General features: G+C 39.4%; 2 protein-coding genes across 2 annotated transcripts; one reads left to right on the top strand and one right to left on the bottom strand.

Moving 5' to 3' along the window:
• Positions 1–77: 77 nt before the first annotated feature.
• LOC128011393 (OTU domain-containing protein 4) lies at positions 78–10567 on the bottom strand. The gene is made up of 19 exons (XM_052593718.1): positions 10062–10567; positions 9115–9198; positions 8965–9015; positions 7846–7892; positions 7136–7208; positions 6972–7053; positions 6741–6891; positions 5876–5933; positions 5636–5759; positions 5482–5546; positions 5074–5168; positions 4737–4855; positions 4404–4654; positions 4237–4321; positions 3939–3994; positions 2515–3385; positions 2216–2392; positions 1996–2036; positions 78–1907 (listed from the first exon to the last, which is right to left on the bottom strand). The coding sequence occupies exons 1-19, from the start codon at positions 10215–10217 to the stop codon at positions 801–803; spliced, it is 3693 nt and encodes a 1230-aa protein (XP_052449678.1). The 5' UTR covers positions 10218–10567; the 3' UTR covers positions 78–800.
• Positions 10568–12196: 1629 nt separating this feature from the next.
• Positions 12197–17966, top strand: LOC128011688 (reelin domain-containing protein 1-like). Its single transcript, XM_052594364.1, has 5 exons — positions 12197–12721; positions 15874–16111; positions 16300–16449; positions 16596–16612; positions 16888–17966. The coding sequence occupies exons 1-5, from the start codon at positions 12481–12483 to the stop codon at positions 17964–17966; spliced, it is 1725 nt and encodes a 574-aa protein (XP_052450324.1). The 5' UTR covers positions 12197–12480.
• The last annotated feature ends 471 nt before the right edge of the window (positions 17967–18437 follow it).

Here is an 18437-nt window from a genome sequence, read left to right as displayed (position 1 = left end):
AGGCAGAGAGACTGGTCTGGTCAAGCTTAATATATAAATACATGCAACTGAAAAATGGAAAGGCAACAACGGTGAAAGACATTCTTAAGCTTTTATTCGTTTGATGTTAAAACTACATCTTTGGATCAGAAATGTAATTTGTTACAGGCATTTGGCATCAACATTCATTCAGCAGACACCCTAGAACCCTGTGGAGGAGGTTGATAAGAGTGCAATAAAGGTGCAGAGAGAAACTCAACAAAAACCAAAATTTCCACACACACACACAAAAAAAGGCACTTTCCTGGCACTTTTCCGGTCATCTCCAATTATATGCTGAAACTACTATGCTCACATTGCAGCACGAGATGAATGGTTTACAAGTTTTTCAGGAAGATTCAGATTTTTGAGACGGTTTTCTGAGAACCAGTCTAAAAAAAACCCCACATTAAAGGATAAAAATTCAGTGTTTACAGGAAGTGCGCATAGCTATAATACATTCAAATCAATATAAAACCATTTTTTTTCCCCTTTTGCTGTGCATGTAAGGGCAGTGCAACAAGAAAACATTTACTAGATTTTATTACCAATGCAAACACACAACACACACTTACATTTTCACATGGGTTTAGCGAAATCGGAACAGGTGAAAGGTTTAATAAAGAATGTGGGCGGGAGAAAAAGACAAAAAACTTAAAAACATTGGATTTACTCCTAATCAACACCATTTACCAAAACCCACACATAAACTGAAAACAACAGATTTTGTGTATCTGATATCATTGTAAACCAAAACTTAGTGTTTATACAGCATTTCAGCATCATGGGTATGGTAACTGTGCCCCTACCCTTGGGCCTGCACCTCGTCTCCCAAAATGTCTATAAGACGACTGTTCATCTGGTCTTCCACGGCCAGAATAATTTTTCTGGCCTCGGTAGCCCCTGCCTCGATATCCTCCTCTGTCATCTTGGCCACGTCTTCCTCCACCCCTGTAGGACTGGCTATAGAAGGAATGAGTTACTCGAAGATCTACATTGGGAACCTCGATCTCTTCCACTGACCACTTATCATCAGGAGAATATTGGTGAATGGAGCGAGAAGGGTCTTCTGCGATAGGACCAGCATGAAGACTCTGTGGGAAGACTCCCCCTTGTTTTCCTAAGTTCCCATTGGTTAAAGGGGTCAAGCCTACCATGTCTCCATGCAGTGGGCCATTTGGAAAAGGTTGTAAAACAGAACAAGGTCCACTATAGTGTGGAGGTTCCATTGTGGCCACTGAAATGGGAATATCTACCGGCTTGTAATCACCAGCACTCAATTGAGGTTGGCCTCCAGGAAAGCCAGCGGTCTTCTGAATGGACCCAAACTGGGGGTTTACAGACCTCTGGCCATTCCCTCGGTCCAGTGATGGAGGAACAAATGGCAAGACATCCATCCGACCATGAGGGCCGTGGTTTAGGGACTCAAGAGGCATTGGAACTGGCATATGGTGGTATCCAATGGAAGACGGCGGATACATCTGATTCCCAGGGGGTGGATAGGGTGGTGTGGAAAAGTGCACTTGAGGGCCAGTTGGGTATGACCCAACATAGCTACTTAGACCAGAGGAAGCTGGCCAGGACATTTGTGGCCTTGGTGGCATTGGCATTGGCATGGATACAGGTTGATCATTGTACCCTCCCAACTCCATGGGACCAACAGGAACGCTTCCAGATGCTACAGGTGCAACGGGAACATGGCTGTCCAATGAGGTGTCAGGGATGGAGCTTACATTTTGAGGAGGAGAAGGGTTTTCTGGTTGCCATGAAGTCACAGCGGGGTTAGCAGGAGAGTCTGAGGAAGGAGGTGGCCCTCTAAGGTGCATCTGATAGGCTTGGTTAAGTGCACCCAGATATACGATGGGAGGAAACATCGGCTGAGAGTACGCCTGAGAAAATTGGGAGTACTATGTAATTCCATAAACAGTGGTCTTTAATTAAGCAATAAATGCAAAGAAGAGCTCTCAAACCATGTACCTTGACACCGAGGTTGAAGAAGAACCGGAGAACATTCATATCTGAAATAATAAGGAACGGGTTTCAAAGACTGAAATCATTATGATGAAGACAAGACTAAATAGACTTAAATAATGGGCTATATTTGAAAGTGTTTCAACATTTGACTTCTTGAATCAACAATGTTGAGGCAGAAGGGAAAGTTTCTTTTATTGAAATGGATCACAAGGGTCTTTGTTACCTTGCGGAAGGTCGTCTCCTTTTTGGGAAAAGGAATAGGGGGGCAGCGGTTCCACCTCTCCCTTCTCGTTCTTGGGGAATCCTGGATAAACTGGGTCCTGAAGGAGCTGAGACCATTGGACATGAGGATAGGGGAGTTGTTGGGGTTGGGATGGAGGATCAGGAGCAGGTGCTACACCTGATGGACAAGAGATGTTCTGTGAGTCTACTTAAAGGTCCACATTGCAACCAATTTTACTTCTGAAATAAGATGCATTTCAAACAGTGCCATGTCTGAAACTGAATTAGGATAAAACTTACTAGAGGCAGGCATGGCTGATGTTTCACAGGGTTGTGGAATTGTTTCATTGAGTGAAGACTGAGGGAAGTCTGGAAGTGGAGCTTGGGCAGGACCAGAGGAAGGAGAGATGGAGGTAGGAGGAGCATGGGGAACAAGGACTGGTGTCAAAGTCGTATGAGGGTCTACAGACTTATGGGCAATTGGTGGACCACTGCTTCCATCAATGGGAAGGGTGGTAGTCTGATCTGGGGCATCTAATATAGGGGCAGGAACCAGAGCTGGGGCAGAAACAGGTATTGCAGAGGCTGGTATACATGGTGGAGCGGATATAGAAGATGGTGGGACACTTTGAATGGACAGGGCTGGTTCTACAGAGGCACATGGGACTAAGCCAGAAGGGGCCAGAGTAGTTTCAGTTGGGATAGCAGGAGCTACTTCCACAGGGGTGATTTGAGATGTTGTTTGTGTAGGCTGGGAATTAAGATCAGGCGCTGGGATCACTAGGGTAGGCACTGGTATAGCTTGTGATAAGGGTTGGGAAGATTTTGGAGGAGGAATAGATTGAATACTAGCAGGGGCGCTATCAGAGACTGCTCCTGCCATAGAGATGGACTGTGAAGGGGCTGAAGTGGACACCGGGGAAAATTGACTGTTGTCTGGGCTTCGAGCAGGGGTAGTTTTGGGTGGGACAGGGGTCTTTTTAATTGCCCCGGGAGCAGACCGATTAGGAGCGGGGACTTTAACAGATTCAGATTGAGATGGGGCTGTTTTGGGGTCAGATGAGACGATGACAGCAGTAGGTGGAGAAGGAGAGGCAGGGGTGGGTTTCTCCTGTACTTTCTCTTTTATTGTTGAAGAAGGTTTCTGCCGTGGCTCCTCATTAACCTTTATCTAGAATAAAGTATAAACCAATGGCTGGTAAGTTCAACACAACTTAGATGAGGGATCCTTAAATCTGGCCCACAAGATCCACTTTCCTGCAGAATGGAGTTCAAACCCTAATCAAACACTTGAGCATGCTATTCAACGTCTTCATGGTAGCGGAGTTTGATTAGTGTTGGAGCTAAACTCTGGAGCGCATTGGTCCTCCAGGACAAGATTTGAGGAACCCTGACTTATATTAACAGGGAAGGGATAAGATACATTGCATGAGTTCTCAACTTTCTCACACTTTCCTGCGGAGTTTAGCCCCAACCTTGATCGAACTCACCTGCCTGTACCTTTCCACTAAACCTGAAGAACTTGATTAGCTGGTTCAGGTGTATTTGATTAAGTTTGGGCTTAAGCTAAACTCTACAAGAAAGTGGACCTAGAGGTCCAGAATTGAGAAACGCTGATATATTGCCATGCATTTGGATAAAGTGTTGCCCTTCAGCAACAGGATAAGACGCCTCTGGTCTACAATTTAAATAAAGACAAGTCTGAATCGGTTTAGTTGACTCACCCCATGTTTTTCTTCAGTGGCAATCTTCTGTCTCTGGACAGGCCTCTGGGGTGTTTCTGAAAGCCAAAAAACTAAAACTTCAGGATGATTATACATGAATAAAAATGTCATTAGAATAAACTATTCACATAAAGTCATTCTTCATAATTTGGTGGAAAATGGCCATTAAGTATTAAGCATACATTATAAAAACGCAAACCAGTCAAGGTACTCGACGTTAGTCGTAAGCTCAAAATTTCTTCAGCCTACAATGTTGTTGAATCTGGACATAAAGGGGCGGAGCTCCACCACTGCTCACCTGTCTCGGAGACATGCTCCTTTTGGTCCTTCTTCCGGGAGGCTCTCTTTTCCCCTCCTTTCTTTATGACTTCACTAGCAGTGGCCTGAATTCAAAGAAACATGCATTTGTATCTCTGTTATCAAAAGTGAAGTACTGGTGCACTTTTTGATTATAAATGGCATCACCGTTTGGGAGCTTGTTCCCAGTAAGGGGAAGTTGTGCTCGTCTTTGTGCAGAAGCTCCAAAATAACGCTTTCCTCTTTCTCCTCCGGAAGCACACACACAGGACTGTTGCACTGATCGGACCGTCTGAACTTGTTTCTTGTGTCATCCGGGTTGGCCTGCGGAGGCCAGGAGTGTTGCTTATGCACACGGCTGCTGGGTGCCGACTGAGACGGCGTTTTGTTTGACCTCCGACTTCCTCTGCTTTCCCATTCTGCATAGAGAATCAGATGCGAACACTGAGCATGTGCGAGTTTACATCAGCCGAATTGGTGTATGATTCGGAAAGAACGTACCAGAGGATGTCTGAGGGCTGTTGTTTGGTGCACCATGTATTTTACTCTTTTCTGCCACTGGCTGCCATGACTGAGTCTCTTCAGATGGAAGACGCAAACTCAACAACGGCACAGTTTCTCTAAACACACAAGCAAGAGCGTTAAATGTGTTATGAATTACATACTGCATATTTTAATATGTTAAATGAATGCATTAGGCCACACTGACATTCCCTGTATACAGAAAGTTAACATACAATGCGCAGTGTACAAACTGCATACCGCTTTTTCAAAAACAGTAATTGGTAGAGTCTATGAAAACATCTACACATATGCACAAAATCATTAAAACACATACTGCTTGTTGAGTTCTCCAATAAACACAGTGACTGGGCCATTGTCAGGACTGACTTCCTGTACGTAAGCATTATAAAAGTGATTATTCAGCTGCACCTGAGAAAGATCAACAAGAGAACAATATCAATACACATAATAATACATTTCATTTGGATAGTATTTTCATGAGCTCTAACTGAACAAAAATATCCAGTAATTTAAAAAAAACAAATGCACAAAATTGTAAGCATCAAATTAATGAAAAAAGTTACTGGAAAAATGGCAATAAATAGTAAAATACTGTTCAAAATTTTGTGTCTGAAAGATCCCAAATTTTTTTACGATAATGTACCTGTATTAATCAAATGCAACTTTTTAATCAAGTCTTTAAGTTCTTAAAAATCTACAAATGTCAGCACCTACTGCTTACCTTGCACTTATCTCCCACAGAATACTGCATTCCTGCGGCCATGCAGAAATCCCGCTGCTGCTGAACTAAATACACACATAGTTATTAAAATATATTTTTTCAAACAAAATATGAACTACATTTCCAAACAGTAACAAAAAAGTAGATGAAGTACGTCGTTTAGAACGGAGCCACACGTCATACTCCACGTTCCTGTAGAGGGCGGGGTTTAAGGACCTCTGCACCTTAGTGGAGAGATGGCCACGCCCCCTTCCTCGAGACTGGCCCCTCCCACGACCCTGAAGTGCAGAGATAGTTTTGTTACCACAATATATCAAGAGTTTCATCAAAAATACAGAAACAAAGTGATTTCAATCTTTAAGAAAGAGATAATAGAATAGAGAGAGAAAACCACCCTCTGCGGCGGTCTGACGTTCTTCCCATTGGAAGGCTTTTCTCTGGCTTCACTCGACCTGGAAAGACCAAAACATTGAGTTACATTAAAGAAATACATAGCAGAATTCAAAAGGAATAGTACTGACAATTTACTGAAAATGTACAGATTTGGAGAAATTTAGCATGACATCAATGGATCCTCTGCAGTGAATGGGTGCCGTCAGAATGAGAATCCTGATAAAAACATCACAATAATCCACAGCACTCCTATCCATCAATTAACATCTTGAGAAGCTGAAAGCTGTGTGTTTGTAACAAACAAATCCACCGTTAAGATGTTTATACTGTAACTTCCAAATGTTGGTTCTGAGTAAAAAGAGCAAAAAAAACAAAAACAAATATGTGGCTGGATTTTGATGCGAGTGACAACAGGAGATGGACTTTTTACAAATTATTATGAATTATAGACTCATAGTTTATCCAGAAGTGATGGTTTAAAATGAAAGCATGTTAATGATGGATTTGTTTTTGACTTCAGAAGATGTTTACTGGTGGACTGGAGTGGTGTGGATCACTTGTGGATTATTGTGATGTTTTAGCAGCTGTTTGGACTCTTATTCTGACGGCACCCATTCACATCCATTGGTGACTACGTGATGTAATGCAGCATTTCTCCAAACCTGATGAAGAAACACACTCATCTACATCTCGGATGGCCTGAGAGTGAGCCAATTTCCAGCAAATTCTTTATATTTTACTACTTCTTTAATCAAAGCAGGATTTGATTTCATCCAATGGGATCGACTAGATCATAAAACATTATATAATATTGCACTAATGATACTATAAGAGAAAATGTCTCGTGCACGCATGCAAATCCATACCAGAACTCATCTTCTTCCAAGTCAGACTCTTCACTGCTCTTACATTCCTCTGAATCCAGTTTATCTCGTCCTTTTACTCCTCTCATACACGAACCTAAAGCACTGCGTTCAACGCCACACACTCGATCATACAGCAGCTCATACAGGATCGCTAGAGATGGAGAGATGGTTTAATGTAATTCTGAAAGCATAAAGCTGCATTACATCGTTAAATAACGGAGAAGCGCTCACATTGACACACAGCAGCACTTTTCTCAAAAGATTGTGGGTAAACACTGTCATAATGGTTTCCGTTGAGAAAACACAGTCGCACCTGGCAGAGAAACAGTGTTATGGAAATGAACCGATTTACATTTTAAAATCTAAAAGACTAAAAATCTTGCATCAAAGTTCACCTTTTTAGTGAAGCCATACTCGGTGATGCTAACAGGAGACTGATCAGGCTCCTGGAAAATAACAAAATCATGCCTGGAAGAAAGAATTATTACACAATCTATAAAAAATGGTAACAAACTGGTAACATAAAAACACACTTTACCAAATGTTCTCATGTAGTCTTATATAGTGAGAATATGGTGAAAGAAAACGACTCTGTTTTATTCAGATGCCCAAACTGAACAATATCACTCATCACTAGATCTCTAATAATATACGTCTTAGTAAAATCAGATTTAAACGATCCAAACATATAATGCAATCCAATTAAGATTGAGAGATGACGAAATAAAAAAGATTGGTTCATGCATTGATAATCTTGTTGACGATATGATGCATTTGCATTGCACAGTTTGCAATGTAATCACTTTCCCCTCAGGATCGTCATTTATAATAACAAGAAAACGGATTGCATGACAAATCAGAATGAGATAGGGTTTTTTTTTTTACTGCCAATGAATCCCATTAGTGATCGAATTTATGTAAGTGAACGTAATGCACAACTGACCACAGCTTTTCAAAAATCAATAAAGCTTCTTCATGAAGGCCTGCCATAAAATCACTGTCCGAGTGAACGAAGTGTAATAGACACTAAAGACAGCAAACATCATCACAGTTCACATCTCAAAATATGCAGCTAAAATAGATTTAAAGAATGTAATATTCTCACTTATAGAGCTCAGCCAAAGCTGTGATCTCCACCTGTCCAACCCAGCTCTATACAGACGGAGGAACATAAGAGAGAAAAACAGAAAGTGTTTAAAATATTTACATTTTGATATTAAATATGTGTGCAATCACAACCAATTCAGAACTAAACTTTACAGTGGCATGCGAAAGTTTGGGAACCCCTTTGCAGAATCTGTGAAAATGTGAATAATTTTAACAAAAAAGTTTTAGTACTGTCCTTAGTTAGATATTGTACATAAAAGAGGTTTATATTTAGTCTACATCACAACAAAAAATGCTGAAATTATTAAAATAACCCCACTCAAAAGTTTGGGAACCCTTGGTTCTTAATACTCTGTGTGGTCACCTGATGATCCTTGACTGTCTTTCTGTTTTGTGATGGTTGTGCATGAGTCCCTTGTTTGTTCTGAACAGTTAAACTGAGCAGCGTTCTTCAGAAAAATCTTTAAGGTCCTGCAGATTCTTCAGTTTTCCAGCATCTTTGCATATTTGAACCCTTTCCAGCAGTGACTGTATGATTTTGAGATACATCTTTTCAGACTGAGGACATTTGAGAGACTCAAACACAACTATTTAAAAAGGTTCAAGCATTCACTGATGCTCCAGAAGGAAACAAGATGCATTAAGAGCTGGGGGGGTGAAAACTTTTGAACACGATGAAGATGGCCACATTTTTCTTATTTTGTTGAAATATTTTTTTTTTTCCCATTTAGTTCTGCCCTTCGTAAGCAACAGAAGATACTTGTATGTTTCCCGGGACACAAATTAAGTACAATTTAACTCGATCTTCCAATTCCAAAAGTTTTCACCCCCCAGCTCTTAATGCATCTTGTTTCCTTCTGGAGCATCAGTGAATGCTTGAACCTTTTTTTAATAGTTGTGTTTAGTGCCTCAATTGTCCTCAGTGTGAAACGATTGTACATTACTGAATAAAAAATAACATGCATTTAGTATGATCTCTCTTATTTTGTTAAAATTATTCAAATTTTCACAGATTCTGCAAGGGGTTCCTAAACTTTTGCAAGCCGCTGTATCTGTGTCAAGCTAAAGCATGTTGGAAGAGAGAGTCTGCGTGAATGTAAAATATATTTTTTTTTACCTGAGGATCCTGTAAATTCTCCAGGTATTTTGCAAAATTGCCTTCAATAAACTACCACACAGAGAAAAAACAAAGAAACTTTAATACACTCATCATATCTACGTGCATGTGAATGCATGTAGTCAAAATAGGAGTATATTAGTCTCTCACATGCTCAAAGTTAGATCGGTTCTGTCTCAGATAATTCACGCAGGCCGCGCGCACTTCTGTGTGTAGAGCCTGACAGTTCAACACCTGTCAATCAAACACACACCTGTCAGTCTGTGTGCTAGGATATGATTAATAAACATAATAATACGTGTCATGAGATGCATTACACTCCATGATTCAGCTGTCATAATCTGGAAAAACAAGTTTATCAAAACTGGATTCAAGTTTTAAATGCAGACTTCATGAGTGATGATTCAGCAACAGTTAACTCTTTACTAGCCCACTAATGTTAAAAATAAATAGAAACAGATAATTATTAATAGAGAGAGAGTGAGAGAGGGAGATTTAAGTCATTATTAACATTAACATTCATTCAAATATATTTACAACAGTTGAATTCTAATTCATATCCAAAATCAATCGAACAGATTATCTATAACTCAAAAAAAAAAAAAAGATTTGAAACTGATCTCCGGCATAATATAATAATAAAACGAACATATTTCAATAATATTAACAATTCATATTACACACAGAAATGAAGTAAAAATCAACACGACGATCGATAAAAACCAACCAAAAACTTAATGATTACAGTTTATATATGTCCTTCGTAAAGATTAAATATATCATAATTGTGTTTTGTGTTAGTAAATACGCTAGCATACGCTGCTAGTATGCTAAAGCTAATTAGCGTCAGACAAAATAAAAAGTGATTTTGGCAAATCGTAGAAGATTACAAACAGAAACATTTAATCACAAGTGAGAGAAAAAAACAGGACAATAAGTTTAATCGCGGTGATTGACATTTTTGATTTAACGTAACGTTAATCACACGATGCGACAAGAAGAAGGCGGTTATGGAAGTTTTAGATGTGTTAAGTAACGTTGCGTTTCTGTTTATAAACATTGTAAGCGTGATTATGCAGACCAGGATCAGTCCTGACCTGTTCTGCCACGGCCCTGAACAGACACGACCCGTCCTTGGCGATCTTTTTGCGGTAGAAGCCCTGCGAGCGCAGGTACTCGTCCATGCGGCTCTCGTGCGTCCCGTCAGCGGCGAGCTGCTGCTGCGCGTCCGCCGGAGTCTCCCGGAGCTCCATGATGATCCGCTCCCAACGATACAAGCCCGACAGAAATCACACTATATCTGCACACAGAGTTTCTTTACCATCTCTGCTCTCCAGTCTCTCGTGAACGCTCCTGAGGGACTGGATTGACAGGATTCGCTTTTGTTTCAGTGGAAAGGAAAGTCGGAGCTGCAGTTGCTTCCACCAAGACACGCGTCCAATGCTGCACTATTTCCTTCAAGTTACCACCAGGACGCAAATCAGATAAATGTGTAGTTTTCTAAAGGCATTAGGACACAATTGACAGAGCAAACGCTGGGAGATGTAGGCGAAAAAGAAAGTGAAACTACACGCCCCATGCTGCATCTATAAGCACAGGAGCAGAACTGAAAGAGAAAGTTGCAAGACAATAAATGCTTATTTATTTACATTTATTTATTTACATGAAAGAAGTGAAATAAAGTAGACTGTTTTGTCAGGATATCTTGAATCAGATCTCTTCCATTTTATAGTTTACTAGTATATCTTTCACAATAGATAATCTTATTTATTTTGGACACACACACACACACACACACACACACACACACACATGGAGAGAGCGCCTATAAACCCACACGTACATATGTATGTATATATATATATATATATATATATATATATATATATATATATATATATATATATATATATATATATATATATATATATATATATATATATTTTTTTTTTTTTTTTTTTTTTAATTATTATTATTATTTTTTTTACTGGCTCATCTATTGGCTCTAAAACTTTTAGACTTCTAAAAATAGTCAAGATACACTATCCAAAGCTCTGAGAATCCTCTTAAGATGTAAAAATATTATTTTTTTGTTACTGTCACATCACTTATAACATTTACCATGTAAAAAAAAAAAATTAATTACTATAGTGTTTACTAGACATTTACCATAAAACTATTCTTAAGTCATTTGTATGTGTACACTTTCTTTCTTTCTTCTTTGTTTTGTTTTTATAACTGTACTGCCTTGTTGGTTTGATGCTTTGTCCTGTGTGATAGAAAGAAATAAAATAGATTTTTCAAAGTTCCGATGTGAATGATTCACGAATCATCATTTCATATCCAGATGTCGGAGCACATATCCCCAGGTGAGCAATAATAATCTGGGCATTATTCTGATTGACAGGCCTTGTGTTCACATGCACTGCCTGAGAAGAGGAACACACACCATGCATGCAAATAATTCATAAAATCATGAAGTATATTTGAATAATATGTGTGTGTATGTGTGTGTGTGAGAGAAAGTGTGTGTGTGTGTGTGTGTGTGTGTGTTTGAGAGAGAGAGAGTGTGTGTGTGTGTGTGTGTGTGTGAGAGAGAGTGTGTGTGTGTGTGTGTGTGTGTGTGTGTGAGAGAGAGAGTGAGTGTGTGTGTATGTGTGTTATTGTGTGAGTGAGTGAGTGTGTGTGTGTGTGTGTGTGTGTGTGAGTGTGTGTGTGTGTGTGTGTGTGTGTGTGTGTGTGTGTGTGTGTGTGTGTGTGTGGAGCAGGAGAAGGATGTGGTGGTTCCTGGATCAGCAGCTGTTGCACATCCTGGTCCAGAGATAGAGAGAATAAAAGACATCAGGAATAAAGAAAGGCAGGATTAGAAAAGAAAGAATTGGAAGGGGTGGGAAGTGTGTGTGTGTGTGTGAGAGAGAGAGAGAGAGAGAGAGAGATGAGAAACTCCTCAGTTGTTTGTTTCACTGACCTGCAGGACAGAAGCTTCTTTAATGTAAGTATGCATTTACTTTATATCACTGATCACCTGAATACATCATGTGAATCTAATTCATATTTAACCATTTAAATTAACAGTTAGTTCATATATAAATATATATCAATGTGTTTTTTAAATGTATTGTATTTTTTGGTAAACACCTTATTTTTACTAAACCAACTAACAGCTGAAATATCTCAAATATATATATATAATAAAAAATTCTGAGTCAAATAGTTAATTAAAAAAATAAAATAAAATGTATAAATACAATTTAATAAAATTAAATAATATAATAATAATAATAATAAAATGCAGAGGCTTTGATTCACATGGAATTTCTGGAATGTGTGACTTTGAATGCAATGTAAATCACTTTTAATAACAATATCTGCCAAATGCATAAATATTCATTGTTTTGGAACAAATTCATATTTTTTTAACATTAACACAAATATGTGCAATGTAAAAAAAAATAGATAGGAATTTAAAATAGCAAAAACACAGTTGTATATACATCTAATAGCAGTCAAACACTCATGTTCTTAGCAGAAATGATGATGAAGAAGATGATGCTGATGAAGGCAGTGTGGGCTGCATGTGTGTTTCTGTGTGTGTTTCCCGGCCGTGGAGTGTGTTTCTCTCGTGGGGCGAGCGTCTCATCATGTGTGAACATGAAACCCGGCCACATCAGCTCCTTCCCACAACACACACACACACACCCCACCGTCAGCGTACGCACCAGCCGCTCAGTGTACCTGCCACAACACACACTCACAGGTAACACACACCTATAAAGCTGCATTGATATGTGATATTATGTTTGCAGGGGTGGATCTAGAAAAATATTGATGGCATTAGATAACTGTGATGGAATTAGTCACAGTTATCACAGTTTGATGATAAATATATGTGCACACTACAAAAGGACACAGGCTATCATTTACAAACTTAATATCATGCAATCACAGTTCATATAAGGAATAAGTGACCATACCCCATAAGCACCACCACATCACTAATGCATACAGTATGCATCGACATGTAATTAAGAGCATTATAAAAGGTTCAGTGTTATTAATATTTATTATCAGAAACACAAGATTTTAACAGCCAATGACATTTCCAGCTGGGGAGACTCAACTGATTTTCTACTGTTTAATGTTAATCACCATCTAACTCAACCAGTCAAGAGCTACATTTAACCTTAGATGTTATATGAATATGATCCCTGAAGTATAGGTTTTATTAGCTGACAATAATAATAAATAAAAGCATCATAGGCCCAAATACAAATGTACCTTTAGAAATTGTTTTTGAAAAATATGGTGTTATTGTTTTGGCAAGCTTAAATAAAAACTCTATCTATGAAAACTTGTGTGATATTCCTTTAAAATAATGTTTTAGTATATCTTTTTTTAAGTATATTTTACTAAGCAATTTTTTTACATAATTTCTTTGAGTTTGACCAAACTTTTATTTTGGTGAGTTGTAACCAAAGTTTCTGTGTTTTTTAAATTAACTATTATTATTAGCTAATAGGAAGTATAGCATATCAAGTATGCTAATACTTGAAGTATAGCATACTCTACTGTGCAATAGTACTATATTTCTTCAAGTTATACCGAAATGTTATTTTGACAGGTTGTCATAAAGACATTGCCGTTTCTGTCAGTCTGTGTATACGATACGAATGAATGACATTAGTTTTATCAAATGAAATGGTGAAATCCTCTCATAGCGCGCTGACGTGCACATGTGTAGCATACATTATGTGTTAATATAGTGAAGAGCTGAAAACACCACGTGTGCTTCAGTGTGTGTGTGTGTGTGTGTGTGTGTGTGTAGTAGAGCACACATTCCCAGAGACGTGTATAACAACACCTTAAGGGTTCCCATAAGCAGGATTTATTGTTGTGCCCCCCTTCCTCAAATATGGTGATGGAAAAAATCCTACTATGGGGTGAAAAAATAACTTTAATCAAATTAAAAACTAAATTAATAAATTGTATTATTTACAAATCACAATTGTAGCTCGCGACATTTTCTATGGCTATAACTTTATTATGACTCTAATTTATTTAATAGTCTCAAGCATTCAGAAATCATGCAAAAGGAAACTAAGCAGTTTTCTATGATAAAACCATGGTTTATTTTTGTAAGGGTTGTGATATGCACGTTTTTTGTTGAAGAAATTATAAAGCCTGTGTCATCTATAGCAAAAAGGTCTCCAAAAATGAAAGATTAAGTGAATAAATGAATTAAATGTTTGGTCAGTATCCTAAACAAGGATTTGATTGTCCTGTAAGTGTAACAGCAGCAATCACATGGCATTTGTAATAACATGTACATAAATTGTTTATTTTGTATTTTAACAGTGTTATTATTAACCAATCATTATTGCCTCATTATTTTTTATATAATGCATTTTAAGCCATTTTAAAGGCTATTGATGGCTTAGGTCTGTTTTTATAGCAACAACAACAACAAAATATTTCAGTATATTAATACTTTGTAAATTATTAGAGTTTGGGGATCGCAAATCATTTGAGTCAGTTCGGGAGTTCAAAGTGGGTTCGCGAATTTTTTGAGTCAGTTTGGGGATCGCGAATCATTTGAATCAGTTCGGGAGTTCGTAGCGGGATCGCGAATCATTTGAGTCAGTTTGGGAGTTCGGGATCGCGAATCATTTGAGTCAGTTCGGGAGTTCAAAGCGGATTCGCGAATCATTTGAGTCAGTTTGGGGATCGCGAATCATTTGAGTCAGTTCGGGAGTTCAAAGCGGGTTCGCGAATCATTTGAGTCAGTTTGAGAGTTCGGGATCGCGAATCATTTGAGTCAGTTCGGGAGTTCAAAGCGGGTTCGCGAATCATTTGAGTCAGTTTGGGGATCGCGAATCATTTGAGTCAGTTCGGGAGTTCAAAGCGGGTTCTCGAATCATTTGAGCCAGTTCGGGAGTTCGTAGCGGGATCGCGAATCATTTGAGTCAGTTTGGGAGTTCGGGATCGCGAATCATTTGAGTCAGTTCGGGAGTTCAAAGCGGGTTCGCGAATCATTTGAGTCAGTTTGGGGATCGCGAATCATTTGAGTCAGTTCGGGAGTTCAAAGCGGGTTCGCGAATCATTTGAGTCAGTTTGGGGATCGCGAATCATTTGAATCAGTTCGGGAGTTCGTAGCGGGATCGCGAATCATTTGAGTCAGTTATTTTGCCACCCTGGTAGATCCGCCCCTGCATGTTTGTATTTTGTTTTTAATAATAATAATAATAATAATAATAAATTTCTTGAAATTATGAGTGTACTTCTCACAATTCTAAATAAATAAATATTCTCAGACTTGAGTGATATAAATTCAAATTTGCAAGTTACAAAGTCAGAAGTGCAGGATAGAATTGTAAGAAATTGCAATCTTAAGAAAACTGTACTTTTTTGCACAGAATTTGACTTCATACCAATTGCAAAATTATATCAGAATTCAGAAAAAAAGAAGCCAGAACTGCGAGACATAAACTTGCACTTGTGAGAAAAAAAATAAAGAACTGCAAGATACAATCTTGCAATTGTGAGAAAATTGAGAATTGCAAGTTTATTGTGAGATATAAACTCCCAATTGTGAATTATAAAGTCCAATTCTGAGGAAATAAAAACTAATTTCTTACAATTATGTATTGCAATTCTGACTTTAACTTTCTATATTGCGAGTTCATATCCAGCAATTCTAAGTTAATAACTTGCAATTGCTTGTTTTTCATGCAATTCTGAGAAAAAAAGCCATATATGCAAGATAAAAATGTGCATTCACAAGAAAAAAGTCAGAATTGTAAGATAAACATTTGCTTAAAAAAAACCTTGTTTATTTTTTATTCATTTGAAGAAATGGGCCTATATGCTATCTAATTATCTGTCTATGTAACTGACTAATGGATTGTGTGTTGTTCTGCTCAGTAACGGTCCAGAGTTCCCGGGCGTTTATGGGGTTTCTGCTGCAGGCTCGCTCTGTTGTGGAGGACCGTGTGGTCGGCGGTGAGTTCACACTCCACCCTCCGAGCACACACACGCTGTCCTGCCTCAGTCCAGACGACACCGTCACACACTCGGACAAGATGCTCAAGAGAAACCTGTCCTTCAGCTGGAGAGCCCCGACACACCCCAGCGGAGACCTGCGCTTTTAGTGAGAAAAACACCAGCTACACTGTAATTCAACTAGCTTAACCAGAACAAAAACAGATTTTGTTATATAAAAAATTGCCCTGTAAAGTGTATGTTTGTCTATTGCTACAAATATAGCTGTGCTACTTATGACTGCTTTTGTGCTACGGGGTCACAAATGTGACATTTTTATTCTCTTTCTCTTTGCAGCATCACACTGGTTCAGTCCTATTTTGTGTACTGGTCTCGAATCAAATCGGCAGTGGTGCATGATGGGATACGTAGTTCTCAGAACACTGACAGCGTTACAGGACAACCGATGGCAAGCAGGACAGGTGATTATGACCAGCACACACACACGCAATATACACAAAAATAATGAATGGACCTGAATGTGACTTGGGTTAGAAAGAACCTAGCAAACCCTAAGAACAGTGTAGCAAGTTAACAACAACCCAGAATAACGATAGAAACCACAGAGCAACAAACCACTCTGAACCCGTAAGCAACCATCATCGTGGTGGTGAGTTCCACACATTTGAGCGACACTTAAAATTGCTTAAATGCATCAAATCATTAAAACATATTTGGCTCAGGAAATTCTTACGTTCTTAAATGTTTTTTTTTTTTTTTGTTCAGCCTCGTTACTGGAAAAAACAGACAAACACACATCCCTGTCTGCACACACTAACACATCTACACACGCCAACACACACTCAACACACAACACACAAATAATCACATCGTCACACACTAAGAATTATGCACAACATAACATGGACACTAACACTCATGCAGCACATAACACACACATAATCACATCTACACACACTAACACACACACCAACACACACTCATCACACAACACACACACGACCCTATCTACACATGTTAACACACACGGCAACACACACTCAACACACAACACACACACAATCACATCTAAACACACTAACACATCTGTACCACATAACACACACACCAACACGCACTCAACACATATACACACCAACACATACACAACCCCAACTTTTAACACACACACTAACACACAATCGTTAAATGCATCACATAACTTACACATTAACACACACTCAACACACAACACAAACACACACTCAACTCATAACACACAAACTCCATCTTTTAACACACAAACAATCACACAACTGTTAAATGCCACTCAAACAGCTCTGTCCTCATCTACACAGACTTCCCCAAACACATCTTCATCTCAGAGCATCTCGACACTTAACACACCAACACCAAATAACACACACCAAACCTCTGCTAACAACACACACACCGTCCCAAATCCACTGTTACAGACTCATGCTTCACTTCAGATGACAACGCAACACACACACACCTACACACCTCCATCACACACTCATAGCACACAGTTCTTCACTGCATCCCTCCATCCCAAACCCTCACCGGCTCTGCGACAAGCCGACTTCTTCTCATCCCGGGAGCCCACAGAGCGTGCCATCTCCCTGACCCAGCACAAAAAACACCCATTTGATCTGTTTGGAGATGTTCTCAGTCGCCCGAAACAGGCCAAAGCCCCGTCTGGAGTCCCGGAGAGAGGCATGGAGAGGCCGGAGCACGTGCCCAGGCAGAGTGCACCTGAGCTGGGTCTGCTGCTGGGTCTCTCGGCTGCGCTCGGCATGGCCATCGCTGTGGGGCTCCGGTACCTGCAGAGGAAACACTGTCGCAAACGTACAGCCGTGTCGCTGAACGACCGTAGCCATGACGACAGAGGAGTCATGCACGTGCAGGAGTGCGGAGATCTGGTGCAGGTGCGGAAAATACGGCAGAACAGCGTCCTGGTGCTGCAGGCCGAGTACAACCTCATCACACCGAGCGGGAACTGAACACGTGCACGGATACGGTTAATGAAAGAAATCACAAATTAAAAAGTTTGGGGTTGAAAAGATTTCTGCATGTTTTTGAATAGAGTTTCTTCTGCTCATTATGGCTGCATTTATTTGATCAAGAATACAGTTAAAAGAGTTATATTGTGGAATATCATTAACTGTATAGAATTACCTTAGCAACCAGCAGAACACCCTGGCAACGGTGTATTATTACCATAGCAACCACCCAGAACACCCTGGCAACTATTTAGCATTACCTTAGTAACCACCCAGAACTTTACATTAGCAACCACCCAGAACACCCTGGCAACTGTGAAGCATCACCTTAGTAACCACCCAGAACACCCTGGCAACTATTTAGAATTACCCTAGTAACCAACCAGAACACCCTGGCAACTGTTTAGCATTACCCTAGTAACCAACCAGAACACCCTGGCAACTGTTTAGCATTACCCTAGTAACCAACCA

Source organism: Carassius gibelio, chromosome B23 (assembly GCF_023724105.1).
Source record: "Carassius gibelio isolate Cgi1373 ecotype wild population from Czech Republic chromosome B23, carGib1.2-hapl.c, whole genome shotgun sequence".
Lineage (NCBI taxonomy): Eukaryota > Metazoa > Chordata > Actinopteri > Cypriniformes > Cyprinidae > Carassius > Carassius gibelio.
Note: the sequence above shows the minus strand (reverse complement) of the source record. Positions and strands in the feature narration are given on the sequence as shown.

Excerpts from the sequence above, each read along its gene's own strand:
- LOC128011688 (XM_052594364.1), top strand. The coding sequence starts at position 12,481 with ATGTTCTTAGCAGAAATGATGATGAAGAAGATGATGCTGATGAAGGCA. Across the intron at positions 12,722-15,873 it reads GCCACAACACACACTCACAG|TGTTCTGCTCAGTAACGGTC; the intron begins GTAACACACACC and ends TGGATTGTGTGT. Across the intron at positions 16,112-16,299 it reads AGCGGAGACCTGCGCTTTTA|CATCACACTGGTTCAGTCCT; the intron begins GTGAGAAAAACA and ends TTCTCTTTGCAG.
- LOC128011393 (XM_052593718.1), bottom strand. The coding sequence starts at position 10,217 with ATGGAGCTCCGGGAGACTCCGGCGGACGCGCAGCAGCAGCTCGCCGCT. Across the intron at positions 3,386-3,938 it reads CCACTGAAGAAAAACATGGG|ATAAAGGTTAATGAGGAGCC; the intron begins GTGAGTCAACTA and ends ACTTTATTCTAG. Across the intron at positions 2,393-2,514 it reads ATCAGCCATGCCTGCCTCTA|GTGTAGCACCTGCTCCTGAT; the intron begins GTAAGTTTTATC and ends CTTGTCCATCAG.